This window comes from Vidua chalybeata, chromosome 6 (assembly GCF_026979565.1).
Source record: "Vidua chalybeata isolate OUT-0048 chromosome 6, bVidCha1 merged haplotype, whole genome shotgun sequence".
NCBI classification, from domain to species: Eukaryota; Metazoa; Chordata; class Aves; order Passeriformes; family Viduidae; genus Vidua; species Vidua chalybeata.
This window is the reverse complement of record NC_071535.1, coordinates 60,734,875-60,750,846: the sequence shown is the minus strand read 5'-3', so window position 1 is coordinate 60,750,846 and position 15,972 is coordinate 60,734,875. Positions and strand designations below refer to the sequence as shown.

Here is a 15,972-nt window from a genome sequence, read left to right as displayed (position 1 = left end):
GAGACCTTTCTTTGCAAGCTGTGTGGGGAGGAAGGGAGGGAGGTCAGAAAATGACAGTGCAAGTATTTTTAAAGTAAGAGAAATGTGACCCAGTAGAAGTGAAGCTTCATGAAGCCAGATCTGCTGCCTTATCTCTGTAATCATACCTGATCCTTCACTGTGAGAGACCTCACTGATACAGAAACTACAACAGACAGATTTAAATAATTTGGCAGTAAAGGTGAGCAGAAGATTGTTCTGTTCTTCTGCCACTTAGAACTGCTGGAAGTAGTTGTAAATGTTTGCAGAACCCATTGTATTCTGAAAGAGTTTAGAGGTGATTTTGCCTGAAAACTGAGTGAGCAGTCTGTCAGAGAAAGTGAATTGAACTATTTCAGCCAAAACTTCTGAGGAGGAGGGTACAGTTAAGAAATTATTTAATTTTACCAAACATATATAAAAACATTAACTTATCAACTTTTTAACTTTGGGCAAAGCCAATAGTAACTTGATTTTGACTGCAGAACCAGAATTAACATTAGGAGTAGGAATTGTATACATTTTGGAACAGAATAACTGTTAACATGTTATATTAAACATGAAACTACACATATATACCATATATACAAATCTGGTTAGGTAAGTGATCTGTCTTTGCCTAAGGAGTGCTTATCTCCTGGTGCTCATCTTCACTGGCCTTCTTCATATTTTCTCTTTCTTGCTGAATGAAGTCTCTCCAAATTCAGTAATTTCTCAATTCCTCCTATTTGGTTTTGTGTAACGCAGGTCCGAAGAGAGCAGCTGTCCTCACCTTTGAGTGCTTTGTCACTTCTTGCTGGAGTGACAGTCATGTGAGAAGATTTCTGCTTGTTCTGTAAGGCAGCAAATCCTTCTTTAACCTGACAGAATACAAATGTTAGCAGTTGATAATTCACATACAAAGGTTCAGATTGTTGGATTCTGCTGAAATTAAGCAAGTGAGGAAATGTTAACAGGAAAATAAATCACTTGGACAAAACACTTTTAATTTTAAGTGCTTGCACTGTATTTAACTTAGAAAATTTGATAATGACAATTACACTTTCATAAACCAAACTTAAGACTTAGTACAAGAGTGTGATTTAAAAAAGACAAGCTTGTATTAGAAAGCAGATTAGCAAAATAAATAGCTTAATTAAAGAGTTTAATGTTGCAATTGACATTTCTGTTGTTATGCAAGCATTTGATTAACAAAACCCAAAATCATGAGGTTTTATAGTATTAACTCCATCTCCACTGTATGGATTAGAAAGCAAACATCAGTAATGCATGGTCTGTAATAGGTTGGCTTTTTTATGTTAAAGATCTTTTTGTTCTTATAATAGTTTTAATTACTCTTTGATATATTACTGTTAGCTACTTCATATCTATCCAAATCAAAGACAGATGGCAACACAGTAGGGAAACAGGTTTTTTGCCTGATGAGCAAAAACCTTGCATTTGAATGATGAGTTCTCCACCTGTAATCTGGGACTGGGGGACTCTTGCACAGCACCAGCCTGAGCAAGGTGCAGCACAGAGCCAGTGCTGCAGGGGAGCTGCAAGGTGACCTCTCAGACACTGCTCCTGTGCTAGGGGACTCCTCTTGCATGGATCACAAGATGAGACCTTCCCCCTCTGCTCAATTTTTTTAATATTAGGTAACTGTGCCCCAGCCAGCTCTAAGGGACTATGTCTTTATCAGGCCTACCTTTATTTTAGCACATTCATTTTGTGCTAAAGCTTATCTTCACTAGCATACAAGCATTTCCTGGAGTTTGAAATATGAACAGTAAAATTCATGCAAATTGTTCATCATTGCATTTGTAACAATGCAACAACATTTGTTGCTGCCATGCAGCTGAAGGTACTGACACTTCAGGTCAGTAATGACTGGCATCTCCCTTTCAGCGAGGATGTAACTTCTCCATTTGAGCAGTAAAAGTTTGAACCTATTAATTCCCTCATGTTTTTCCCCAAGGCCTCAGCAACAAACAGATCATACTTCACTGCAAGCCACTAGTCAAAATCTCTATGGAATAGCATGTGGGGCTGAACCTGAAAATTGCATGTTTAAACTGAGCTGGAGGTGTTATTCATCCTTACTGTGGTACTTAAGCATGGACAGACTAATGTTTAAAACACTTCTTAATATTTTTACTAGAATTACAAGTGCACCTGCAGCATTTCTTAATTTTTATCCCCTTTCAGAGTACTATACTGTGATTGACTGAGATTACCCAAATTGTAGAAGGCTTAAGTCTGCTCCAGTTGCAATCATACATGTTAGTCAAAGCAAATGAAGTAGAAAGCAAAAAAGACTGTCAGGCCCATTTTTAATCTCCCAACAGCTTGTTTGTCTTGGTCATTAAAATGACAAGAAGTTGAGAACAGAAAGTATTAGAATGACACCAACATGGAAAGGAGGGAGTGCTCTGCATTATTGCAGGCTGAGATTTTGTAGATTAAGGATTTGGAAAATCTAAGGTGAAACCAGCAAGGCACCATTCTTGTCCATCTCTGCTTTTTCTTAGCTAGCACAGCAGGAGTTTTAGTTTGGAGGTGACAAAGCAGCCATAACCACAACCAGATAATGAAACAAACACAGCTTTTTTTCAGCTGTAGGTTACAGAGTGGAGTTCACTCAGCTCCTGAGAAAAAGCAAGAGACACACAGTAAATACCACCACTGTGTTTGGTGAAAAATCCACCTCAGTGTCATTCACAAGTAGCATCAGGCTAGCAAAGTTGAGTAATTTAAAACATCAGTCTCGTGAATTTCAGGGAATGTGGATGCTGATGGCATCAATACCTGATTATCTGCTGAAGTCAGCCAATCCTGTCCCTTGAAACCACTGTACACCTCATCCAGAGACAGCCCTAACTACCTGAGAAATACCTCTAGAACCCCTTCTAAAAAGGAAAGGTCAGCTGCAGCTGTAAATGACTTTATCAATTTTGAGTGATACATTTAACATTAAGTCAAATCCTCATAGAGCAGTTAGAGCCGTTCAAGCTCCAGAGTCTAACACAGATCTGAAAATGCAGTGATGAGGCTTTGGGAAACAACAGGTTTTTTTACATGTTTATGTAATGCTACCCTACAAAATAACATTACACAGGGCATCACATAACTACAGTGTGTGATAAATGGATAGGCTCTAATTCACAGATGTGCTGAATTTTTATTCTGCCATGGATTCTTTTAAATGACATGGTTTATCAAGTAATAGAGGAAACAATGTTTTTATACTTTTACATACTACTATTTTCCTTTTTTTTTTTTATTTAACTTCTACTTTTACTGTAGGTGATGATTTTTATTAGGGTACACAATAGACTAGCCTCTTCCTCCCCTCCCAAACAGACTGGTTAGCATCTGTTTGATTCATATGCTGTGACTTTTTCCTGCTGTTTTCTATCAACCTTAATTGTGAAAAATGGTGTCTTGTTGCCCTTTTGATATAATTTCGGAGATTGACTCAGCCTTAAAGTATCCAGATGGGTACAGTTGTACAAATATCTGTGGAATTAGCTCACTGAGGTCTGGTCTGCAATATTTTTAATTGACTTACATGTTCTGTGGGAAAAGAAGAATCGTAAAAAGCCTTTGCTGTAGCATTCCATTCTTCACTAGGCTCTCCCTGGGGCTCTCGGTGGATACTGGAGGTATTCAGAGTGTTGGCAGCTCTGTTCAAACTGCTGGAACCTGATTGACAAAAAGGAAATGGTAACAACTGCAATTTAGTCTCCAGGCACTAATTGTGAATGACTAAACTGGTGTACCTCTGATCTTCAAAAATCAAATATTTTTGTTTTAAATCCCTGGATCTTTGTTGTAGGCTTTTACCCTTCGTTTTTTTCTTTCACATGCTTCATTTATTTTTTCTCTAAAGATCAGGTATATTTCTACTTTGATTAAAAATGTTTTCTCTCATTTTCACATATTAAGTTAATGACAGAAAAATGACTTATAGAAAGTGTATGTATTCTAAATATTCTAACTGAATATATTTTTTCAAATGCTATTACTTTAAACTCAGTCTGACAACAATAATAAAATGCATAATTAATGCCATTATAACATGATATTCCAGGGTGGCTTGTAATAAAAGAAAACAAAGCTTTTCAGATAATCAACAATTTAAATAAGGGGTCTTTGTGTTAATGACTCTATCTGATGTTTCAGGTGGTCAGCCATCTACTAAAGGTAGGAAAGGCAGGTGAGTAGATTAATCACAGCCAGGTATAAGCCTCCACTCCTTCAGAGGCTTTGTGCAGCACCAGTAAATTCTGTTAAAAATACAAGGATGCTTTCACAGTTCCTCACAATGCAAATAGGAGCTGTTTGTCACTGCACAGATGCCTGTGGATCACTGCATTACCAGAGGAAAATCTTGTTTTGCTATGAAAATACATGTTACCTCATGGTTATGTAACAGTTATTTCAGAATACTGACATTTTCTCTTGGGAGGAAAAGGAAAATGGTTATGTGTTTATTTTCTTTTTTAAGCATCTGTCAGGAAGATCTTTCCCATTCCCAGTTAATTCCTTCATTTACTGATGTGGAGTGTCTGCTCTCTGGGAACCAGTGTATGAACAGTAAATAGCACTGTGCTTAGGCAGGAGAAGGAACTCCTTCAGATATATTTACTAAACTCTTTCACCAATTCTCTTCACCTCTAGATCTCCCACATGGCTAAATGGTTTGTGCTCCAGTCAGTCAAAAAAAAAAAAAAAGATTTAAAATGTAGGTCCAGCATCCACATGGATTCCACTGCAGGTTTGCCATTTGGGAAGAGATCTGCAGACAGAACGACACAAACCCCAAGCACAACAAACACTGGGAGCTGCAGTGACCTGTAGGAGCCCTCACAGGGAGGTTCTCCTCTCTCCCAAGGAGGTGCAGCATTCCCAGAGGGCAGCAGGCTCAGGGAGAGATCTATCTCCAAGAGGCAGCATGAGGCACATCTGGGACACAGACCAAGACCCTCACCATGAAGGTTTGCTGGAATTTAAGGTCTGGTCACTAGATAACTCAGTTGAGGGACTGGAGTTAGTTCCCTACCAATTCCTTTGGATGAATCTCTCAGAGTCACTTGGAATTTCAGTACTTTGCATGCAGAAAAGTTTCTGACAAGAAGAGGAGGAGCTCACAGGGAAGAAATTTAGATAGCTCTGTCTGTTCTTACAGAAAAGATACATGCAGAACATCATGTAACTAGGCATTCATTTTATTGAAACAGATACCAAAATTCACACTATTAAAAGAAATAATGTGCCATCTGAGATCAGGATTCTGCTACCTTGCTATCACTACTGCTGTTTTAGGCACAAAGACATTCCTGAAACTGAACTTCAAAAATGTGCATCTGAACACAAATATCCATGGGCAGGAGACCACGGACAGAAACAAAACTACCTATAAATTCGTAACAGAGCAATGTAAAGAATCCAGACTGCTGGATTTCTGTCTGCCACTGGCTGCAAAACTAAGGATGGGAGTCCACTCTGCTCTTGGTATGTTCAAGGGCCAAAGGTGAAAAGCTTGCACCAACAAAAACTCTATAAACACAAACACCCTGTCCTGTGGTTCCTGCTCTCTGGAAAACACCCAGGGCTTCTGTTTAGGGGTAATCTACCAGCTCATTTTATTGCAAAACAAATTTAAAATACAGTTTTTCCACATCTCAGTAATGATTTAGAAACCCACGGAATAAAGTTCATATTTACTATTTTGTATGTGCAAAATATTGCTCAACAAATAATAACCAAGTGTCAATAGTAGATTAAAATGCTCCTTGAGCACCTCAAGCTCTGTGTTTTCCAGAGCCTGACAGAATATTAAGTCCTTTCACACACTCAAAAAATACAGATGGTTTTAATGGTCCATCTAAATTAGAGATGTACAATAAAATAAAAAGTAAATTTCTGTAAGACCCATTCAAACCATACTGGTTCAAAATCTACCCTAATTTTGAAATCTACCCTAAAATTGAGAACACGGAATAATTTGCAAAAGCTACTTAATGCTTTTCAGATCCATGCAGATAGAATATGTTCTACATTAGGGTTAGAAATGCCTACCAAAATTCGGTTTGTAATTGCACTGCTGTTATTTTACAAAGGGAAATATGAGGAAAAAATATTTAATCAACTAAGTGACTGATAAGCTAACAAAAGCTGTTTAGTTGCATTTATAACATAAACAGAGCAATCTCACCTTTTATGATATAACTAAAATGTCAGGTTTACATTTTTCTACACTAAGCTAAGATATAGACATTTCACATTCTAATAATATTTCTAAGCATTATTTGGTTCAGAACATTAATGCTTATATTTTCTTACCTTGTCCTGTTTCTCCACTGTCCACATTTTCACTGAGATCTTGACTCTGTGTGTTTGAAATTATGTTTGTGTTTTCCACTAAGCGTGGTGCTTTGTCTTTCAAAAGGGAAGGCTCCTTGGAAGCTGAAGTCCATGTAGCTTGACCTCTCATTTGATTTACTCTTGAACAAGAACTGAGAGCTAAAAAATTCAAGTATAGTGGAGTTTTCTCAGCTTTTTTATCTGAGGTTGAAAGATCAAAGGATGACCTTACACTTGTGTTTCCTAAATTTCCAGATGTTCTCATGGGTAAAGAGCATGATTCTTTCAGGTGACCCTCAGCAAACTTCATTCCTGGAACTGTACTACTCAGCGAGTCTTTTTTCTCTTTTAACAATGTGCTATTTGTTGAAGTATTAATCTCCAGGGAATGTCCAGTTTTGATGCAGTGTATCTGAGTACCATTGTTAACATTTTTACGTGGAATTAGTTTATCTGTATGTGCCCTATCTGCTGGGGGGGGTTTAGGAGCAATTTCGAGACCATCAGCCTTTACTGGAGATTTGGCTTCAGCATTGGAAGTCCATGTGTTTGTAGCATTCCCTCTTTGTTCAGCACTGCCTTGTTGAGGTTGCTTGCTGTGCATGTCATCTGCGCTTATTCCTCTCTCAGTTTTTGGGAGGCATAAATTAAAAGTGCCTAAGAGAGACTGACTATCTCTGCATTCTTTTGCAGCAGCATCATCAGCACTTGTGTTATCACAACAAACAGTTGGTGGATGTTGAGCATCAGTTTCCAGAACTGCAGTGCTGTTCATGTTTCTGGCATTGTCATCATTTCTGCCTTCAGCATCTACGTGTGTCTGTTCCAGAGGAAGTTTATCTCTATGTAAACCACTCAGATTTAAGTTGTTTTCTGTTTTATGTAATCCACTGCCTAGAGAATGGTCACTATTCAGCAAGCTGCATTTTTGGTATTCTGCTAGAGAATTCTCTTTAGTATAAGGTAGGATGCCAAAACTTAACTCCTGAGCTTGGTGGTTGTCTGTACTTCTGTCATGCAGAGCACTCTTCTCAGTGCAAAGAACAGCTTCAGACTCGGGTTTGGGTGCTTCAGGTGTGAGGACACTTTTGTTGTCCTCTCTGGTGTCTGAGTTTGCATCTGCCTTGGCACAAGTTGATTCATCTGCTCTATTGCACAATTCTTCCTTGCTTGTGTCAGTCTCCTGACTTCTGTTTTTCCTGTCAGCACCTACAGTCTCAGTGCCACCCATAAAGTCTTTCCTTGTTTGTGTGTGGTGTGCTGCCAAAGGCTCAGTGCTGTCCCGTGGCTTTTGATCTGCATCTGCACTGTTTTCATCTGGTAACCTTCTGTGTGCTGTTCCTGCATCTTCTGCCTCTCTGCACCCACTGACACACATTTCCGAGGTGTGTCCTTGGGTAATTAAATCAGTATCTGTGCAGAGGGTGTTCCTGGGAGAAGCCTCCCTTTGCTTTACTTCACAAGGGCTAGCAACATTAATTTCATCCTTAAAACTGTTCTCAAGAACTTGTGACCCTGTAGAGTGAGGGTGTTCTCTCATTAGTGACTGACACAGAGGTTATGTAATGCTTTATTTTTACAGTTTAGAATTTCCAAAGAGATGGATTCAGGATTGATATAAATAGTGATATCTTATATTACACACACAAGACTGTCAAAAAGTTACTGAAGGTAAGTATTGCACTATGGTAACTTGCAAAATACTTATAAACTGAGAGAGCAGAGAACATATTAATGTTCTTTGGATTTTAGATATGACCATTTAATTCAGGATTTAAGCCCTCTCTTGCTATATACTGTATCTGAAATAATTTTTCCTTTCTTAACAATACTACTTATCTCCATTATCCATGGAAGGTTATTACTTTGTTCTATCTTTAATTCCTCAATGCTTGAAGACTGGTCCCTTGTGTTTTTTACTTCAGTTTCTTCTTCATTTCCACAGTTACCATATTTTCTTATTACAGACTGCATAAACTCATGCTCTTGCTGAATAACCTGTATTTCACTGTCTTTTGAGTGTTCTTGACCACTCTAGCATAGGAAGGAACAGAAGATTATAGGTATTTTAGCTATTTACTATAGTCACTGATTAGGCAAAAAGTTCAGGACTGAGATTTAAAATTAATTTTACAATTCTGGTGGAAAACAAAGACCTGAAGCATAAAAACTAAATGTAAACAGAGGAAAAGAAAAAAGCAGACTCATACCCTACAAGAGTAGGAAAGAAATCAGGCCCTGCTATATTACAGTCCACAAAGTTATACATTTGACATTTCAGAATTCCTCAGGGGAAGGAATTTGTGTTGTACCTGTGGTGACTGGATCCCTCCCTCTCTCTGCTGGCCCACTCAGTGACCTGCTCAGTAATTCCACATGCAAAAATCCTGCATCATTGCTGCTTACACCCAAACACATAAACAACACACAACACATGCACATATAAATAACATCCTTTTCTAGCAAACTGCCCAGGACTTTTAACTTTATTTCACAGGCAAATAAGGCTTCTGAATTTACAATCCCTGACATTTAGTTCCTAATTCCCTCCTAAATAGCTTTTTAACTTGAATTTGAGTCAAATTCAACAAGAATAGAAGCCTGAAAGATTTGTCTACTTAAAAGTCTAAATCACTGGTCTACTACTGCATCTGTATTTGTGTTCAGCTTAGAAAGCTGCAGTCAGTGAAGTTCTGTGGAAACTAGGGCCTGAATAGTGAAGATAATAAAATCCCACCAAAATAAAAGCAAAAGGAGATGCATCCTTTATCATCATCAACTGTCTGGCAGCTGAAGACAGGAGCACGTGCTGGCTCTTGCCCTAAAGATAGGATATAAAAGTAGGCAGATGTGGGAGGGAGCTTAGTCCATAAAAGATGTGGGAAAAAGCTGAAGATACTTGGGTGACTGGAGGTGTTGCAGAAGGAAGGCTGGGATGTGGGAGGGAGTTACAAGGGTTGTGCTTGGGTGTGTGGGGAGGACAGAGAATATTGCAGAGTGGAGGGAGGCACGAAGACAGCACTGCTAAAAAATGGGGCAGTTGCAGTGCTGGCAGAGTAGGGGATGTAGAACACAAATCTGCCAGGAACAGTTTCCTACAGGTCACAGGAACATCCTGAAGCTCCCTGCCTTGCTGGTTTGGGGGAGGGAGGAGTCATGGTAAATAGAGGAAGGTCCTAAAATAATTTTCCTCCATCCTCAATTTGAAGTTTCAGTTGAAATCTCTTTCTCTTTTCCTCATATTTTATCATTCTTTTCCCTGTCACAGCTGGAAATTGTATATATTGTATCTTTTTCTTTTCTAGGTATTTAATTAATTTTGCTTCTTTGCTCTATATAGCCCTGGCATCACATTTTCAAGTGTTTTGAATACAAATAGTAGAAATTTCCTTTTCCTTTCATGAAATCTGTAATTATCTTACAATCTCCTGTTTCTAGGAGCTCTTTCTTCAGACAGAAACACCACTCTGTAACTGTGTGCATTACTCTTTTGTACATTAATAAGACAGCCACTGCAGTGGAACTTACCCCGTTTGTTGGTGTGGGCTGAGCTGGTGACTGCATCTGAAACAAACAGGACAAAGTGTTCACAGAAAGGCAGAAAGGTTTCACGTTTCCTTTCCAGGTTTTCAGATGGGTTGAAGAAACCTACTTTTCAATAAATTCAAATGGCTGTTCAGCCCTTAAAAAAATGGGTCCAAGATGGGTAAACTAAAATACCTAAATAACAAAACTTTTAAACTTGGATTTTAATTTTTTTGCCTGTGATTTAGTAAAATCTAACTAAGAAGCACATATATCCCTAAATATCCTTTCCCTCAACTATTTCATAATATGAAATTCAAATCCTTCTGAAAATCAGATCTCCCTGTACATACACCCAGAAAAGAATTAGAGCAAGCCATTGCTGGGTGTAACCCTATTCTCTACTGGTACACAGCTGAATTATAAACTATATCAAACTGAATGTGAAGCATGGTATGGTTAAACTAAATTGCAATCCAAGTCCTGTAATGAGGTCTGACATTGTACCTTTACTTTAAAAATGTCTTTTGTTTAATTACTATTCCAGAGGTGATCAGTGTGAAGAAGTTTAAGTACATTCTGAATTTCATACCCCACAAATAACAACAGGGATTTCAGATTGCTTGGGTGTAAAAATAAGTATAAGCATATTTCCTTAGAACACTTGGAACCACAGTCAAGATCTAAATCCTAGCCAACACCTTTTCCTTTTATGTGTCACTAGATGCTGACTCATTAGTGATACAAGGTGAAATTCCACAAATCAGAATAACCAATATGATCTGCTGCAGCTTCAGTTTCTTGGCAGTGTTCCACTCAGTCCAGCCTGCCTAGCTTTGAAAATCTAATGACTGTACAACACAAAGTGCTGTGGCAATTTGCCATAAGATAGTGTAAGATGTATATTTGGAAGACATCTGACTTCTTTTGCATTTATGAGCATATGCTTTAGCTTTTCTGCTTTCAAACCCGTGGGGTTATCTTAGTAAGCACCAGTACTGTTTATCATGAATGCTTAATCACTTTGATTCTGCATCCTAAACAAAATCGATATTCTATTTCCATTCAAGGAAACAGTGATTTTTAAGATACACAATTTGCATTATTCCTTGTAGAGCTCAGCTTTGGCACAGTGAGTAATCATTTCAAGTCTAATTTCCCTCACATTATTAAGCCCATACCACAGCCATGTATACATTTGTGTGTGAGCTATAAACATACATATGTACATGCATCAAAAAGAAATTGATTTTACATTCTTTCAAATCCTAAAATATTTTTACTGCTTGTCATTTTATGACAATTCATGGACTAGTTCTAAAATAGTTACCTGTCTTTACAGTCCTAACGTCTTCCTATTTTCTTAACAATACAAACAAGACTGTATACATGAAAAATGAGTTTTCCATTCTTGGAAGGATAGATCATTACTTGTTTGTAAAAGTTAATGGAAAATACTCAACAGAACAGCAGAAACAGAGAAGTTTCTTATGGCTTCTGACTCTGCCCAATTTTTTCAATCTTACAGAAGACTGGAATACAAATTTGCAATCCAGTTTGATCATGGGATAACACAGAGCTGCAGGGAATAAAACAGAGAGATCTGTTATAGCTCTATGTATTGCTGCAGGGATCATGGGATAGAACAGAGCTGCTATGTGTTCTTCCTTTTGTTCCAAAAGCCCATCTTTGTGTGCTTAACCACTTGTTGACCTCCCATATGTGCCCTGCACCTAGAGCTGAACATGGGTTTGGTTCACCCAACAATCCAAGCTCAATTCTAGTTCAGCCTGCACTGCATAAAAGTCTTTTACCCCCTGCATTCACCACCCGATGACTCCTAAACATGCTATGTGACGTAAAGGTTGGTATTTCTTAAACTAAAACTGAAGCACTTAGATAAGCTATGTATTGATAAAAACAACCTCCTGATCTGTCCCATGTTACAGATTTTAGAGAAGCTGGAATTAGTTCCTCTGAGTAGAAGTGGACCTGCTTCCACACCTCCAGGGAACTTACACACATATGAAGTCAATTGGATCTGCCCCAGTATTTGAGACATACCCATGGAAAATATGTCTGTGATATAGGGTTTAGTAAAGATAGGTGGCTTAAGTTAACTGCTGTCTGTTAGGCAAAAAATTTATTAATGAAGTACTATCTCAGGTTGCTGTCTTGATAAAAGGAGAACTTTCTGTGGGTACAGGAAGTTTCAAAGATACTTAGGGCCATTGTCACATAAATTTTTAGGTTAAGCCATGTCAAAGGAGGATCGGTGGACATGACAGACAAGATTAGGAAAACTGTCATATCTTTAGCTCTCTGGCATTTTTACAAGACACACTGCAGCTAGTAAAGACACTTACCTGCAGATTTTCCACTTGCTCAGAATGCTGATTTCCTGGAGGAGGATGATAACCTTCAAGATGTCTATGAAGTCCTTTAAGGGAATTCAACTCATTTTTAATAGTGTGTATTTCTCTTCTCATGTTTTCCTCCTGTAATAATTGCAGAGCACACCAACACTTTACTGCATGTTCAAATAGGTAAACCAGCGTTTTTCAAAGGTATGAACAGCTCAGCAAATGAAACCACATCCTTAAAAGAAACTATACTAAGGAATTTCTTTGTACAAAGTAATTGAGCTTTTTCATTCAAACCAAAATTTTAACCACATTTCCATTACAGATTATAGCTTTTATTAACTGGTTTGGGATTTTTTTTTTCACCATTTACTGCCAGTAGCAATGCTCCAAAAAAGTGAGATTTGTATTTGTAGCTTTCTTCCTTTTTGGCTCAAAGATAAATGTAATATTCAAAATTCATTCTCTACCTACATTGTCAAGAAACCACAACAGCAAATAATTTGTTTAGCCCTTTACTTCTGTAAGTAGCCTCAAGTATCCAATGCTCCCTCAGAAAATATGTAACAATTAAATTTTTGTATTTAGAACTAACAGAATAGTCCAAACTACAACCTGTAAAAATAATCTAAGGGCAATTTTACAGAAATATCTTCACTTAATTTAGAAAGATTTCCAGACCAGTGTTAGTTTTATCCTTGCTGATTTACTTTAGGAGACAAAATTTCTAGTTAGCCACAGCAGAAATATGAAAAGGAATAACAATTATCTTCTACAGAACAGATGCAAATGTTCCTGAGAATTAAGCAGGGCAAATTCCCATGTCTATAGAGGAAACTGTGGTATAAAATTCTCCAAGGAATCAGGGAAATCAAATCTTCTCAGGGAACTGAGCATCAGAACAGCTCAGCTATTTTGTGGTCTCATGGTTGCAGTCATCCCCATAGTGGCTGCACTCAAAGGAGTGAGCCTTAGACAACAGGATTACAAGGACAACTTTGCATTATTTCCCCACAGCTTCCCTGGAAATCTATCTACCAAAATCAAAACCTTTCTGGCAGCAAATGCCAAGCACACAGAAATAAAGAAGACAGACTATTAAACAAATGCTGCTAAGAGTCTGGTTTCCACACATTAAGCAGATCTTGTCTTATTGAAGTGGTATTAATCTTTCCTATATCTAAACATGCATTTATTACTGCAGACAATTTTTACAGCTACAATATTTTGCTAATTGTTTTGGATTAAATAATTACTGAAGTATTCTTTAAAAGTAATGAGGCAATAGAAAGAATGTCAAATACAGAAGACAAACTATTGTTTAGGTATCCACAGAGGTGAATTCACTAGGGGGACATAGCAGACACACACCTTTTCTTACCCCCTTTCACCCTCACTCCACACTGAAGAATTCCTTTCAAATCAGAACTGCAGGAAGAGCACTGACCTTTTAGAGCACAGAAGTCAACCTAAATCTACCTTGAAAAAAATATTCATTTCTAGAAGTGTCTGTATTACTGGAGAAGAAATGAGTTGTTTTTATTGCATTATTTCTGCGATATTTTCTTGGCTTTTAAGGATTACCTGAAATGCTTGACAACTATTCAAAAAAACTTTTCATACTAAAGCATTTAATTTAATAAACCTACATCATTTTTCCAAGTTCTTAGTGCCTTCTCATGCTCATTCTGAAGATTAAGGAACTTTTCTTCATTTTCCTTTGCCTTCTCCCTTTGCAGCTCATTATCTCTTTCAAGGGCCTGCAATAAAATTAATTATCCAAAAAATAATCAATACCACATTAATGAATTTTGATGTGTTTTATGTTGCTTGGACCTTTGCTTCCAACATGCTGCAAGTGCCATACAGATCAGTGATAATGTGCTATCTCAACAATAATTTTCATAAATTAACAGAAAGGTGCTTATAGTTTAGCTAACAGGAAACAGGGGGAGGTTATGAAAAAAGAAATGGCTATAAAAGGGTATAAAAACACTTGCCATTATTCAGTTTCACTGCGTAAGTTTTAATGTGCTGAAAAAGTAATATAAAGTCCAGAGATGAGAGATATGAAATGTAGCATAATCCAGGGCCACTGTACTTAAAGAAAAAACTACTGTATACTGACAGGAAAAAAAATATTTTTATAATCAGTTTTTCTGTCCTAAATTGTTTATTAACTTCTCTTATAAACTATACAATCTTTACATTCTAAAACATATCTACTGCAACATGAAGTATGTATCTGATTATGCTTTAATTTATTTTTATTAGGTCACTGAAATAGGAGTGCATTGAAATAACAGTAATATTAAATTTTATACCACCATAACTGTACTTGCAACAGTTTTGGGTTAACTCTTTCAGCTTTCCTATGCTAAATTAAAGGAGTCTTGTGTAAATCAGCAGCAACTTCACACAGGTATCAGGTACTCTTGGAATTTATCCTATCATATTTTTATAGCAAACAATATGGAAGATAAGAGTCACTGTATTCCATTACCTGCCATATAGATGACACAAATATATTTGATAATGCAAGCATAACTTTAGTGTATGAGCTGCATGACCAGCTACATATTTATGATTCTGCTGAGCATCTTTGAAAGTCCACTTGAAAAATGTTATGGAGGCAATACTCAAATTCCTTTTTACTCAATCTTTTAACCAAAAATGAGTCCACTTTTTGATTCACTTAGCACCAATTTTAAAATGTCTATGTTAATTTAGCTACACTATTAAAAAAATTATATTTTACAGGTACTAGGAAAATTCAAACCACCCTGCACTTTTGTATACATGGGAAAAGTTGTGCATAAGAATATAATGGATCTTCTTTGACAGATTATGTATTTCCAAAAATGGGACAATTCAGCAGTGCATTGTCTGAATAATCCCACTCTGATATTGCCTCTTTCATGCAGTTGTATAAACCAGGAGTGCAAGACCTCCTCTCTTTGATGAACCTGCTCTTAACTCCAAGGATGCTTTTACTTGCTCCTGAAATGCAACCTCCTTGGTGATGGATGATTATAGTTATTCACAGCATAGCTCTTAGGGCAAAATCTCAGAAGTAGCAGATGTATGGAACTGATCACATGTTAAAACCAGTAATACAGACAGGGGAATACCTGAATTCCTTGCATTCTCAAGTATTCTGTCATCTGTTCAAGATTTTTTTTTGAAAAGTTATATATTCATCTCCCTATTTTATAAGTTCCACTTGATGTTTTAAAAAATACAAAAATATGCAAAATAAGAAGCTAACATTGTCTCATTTCCTGGAATATCATGGAAATTGTATCAAACTGAAAAAAAAGGTTTATTTACATCAGTTTAAGTAATAAAGATTGAACCAAGAGCCTCTTATTGGCTATCCATGCCTTGGAACACCCATTTCATCTGAAGTATTTATGCCTGAAGTTATCTTTGAGGACAGCACTGAAGCTTTTATGACCAGCAGTGGTTTGTGCTGTAGTTAGAACAATCAAAAACAGTAATACCTTCCCAATGTCTGATATGAACAGACCCAAATCAGAGCAGGCTCTCACCAGAACCAGCATAATTGCAACCAGAAATCAATTTTCGGCCTTCCCAGGCTGCAAAACAGAGACTTTTCCTCCATTCATACCTTAATAAGAAGAAAACAAGCCATACTTGTAGACATTTATGTGCAGTCTTCAAAGAGAAGATTCACAGATACCATTTACTGTTT

The 15,972-nt window shown here is 37.2% G+C and overlaps 1 protein-coding gene across 3 annotated transcripts in view; it reads right to left on the bottom strand.

Moving 5' to 3' along the window:
• Positions 1–15,972, bottom strand: part of CCDC73 (coiled-coil domain containing 73) — a 66,458-nt gene that overhangs the window by 7,154 nt on the left and 43,332 nt on the right. For 2 of the 3 annotated variants that reach the window (XM_053946883.1, XM_053946882.1), the window contains 7 exons: positions 13,907–14,017; positions 12,261–12,392; positions 9,898–9,933; positions 8,235–8,403; positions 6,349–7,884; positions 3,572–3,705; positions 400–878 (listed from right to left, as the gene is read on the bottom strand). In XM_053946883.1, coding sequence (XP_053802858.1) covers positions 669–878; positions 3,572–3,705; positions 6,349–7,884; positions 8,235–8,403; positions 9,898–9,933; positions 12,261–12,392; positions 13,907–14,017 — 2,328 coding nt within the window. In that variant the 3' untranslated portion in view covers positions 400–668. Of the gene's footprint in view, positions 1–399; positions 879–3,571; positions 3,706–6,348; positions 7,885–8,234; positions 8,404–9,897; positions 9,934–12,260; positions 12,393–13,906; positions 14,018–15,972 lie in introns of those variants that run through there. The other variant, XM_053946884.1, reaches the window with a different exon arrangement.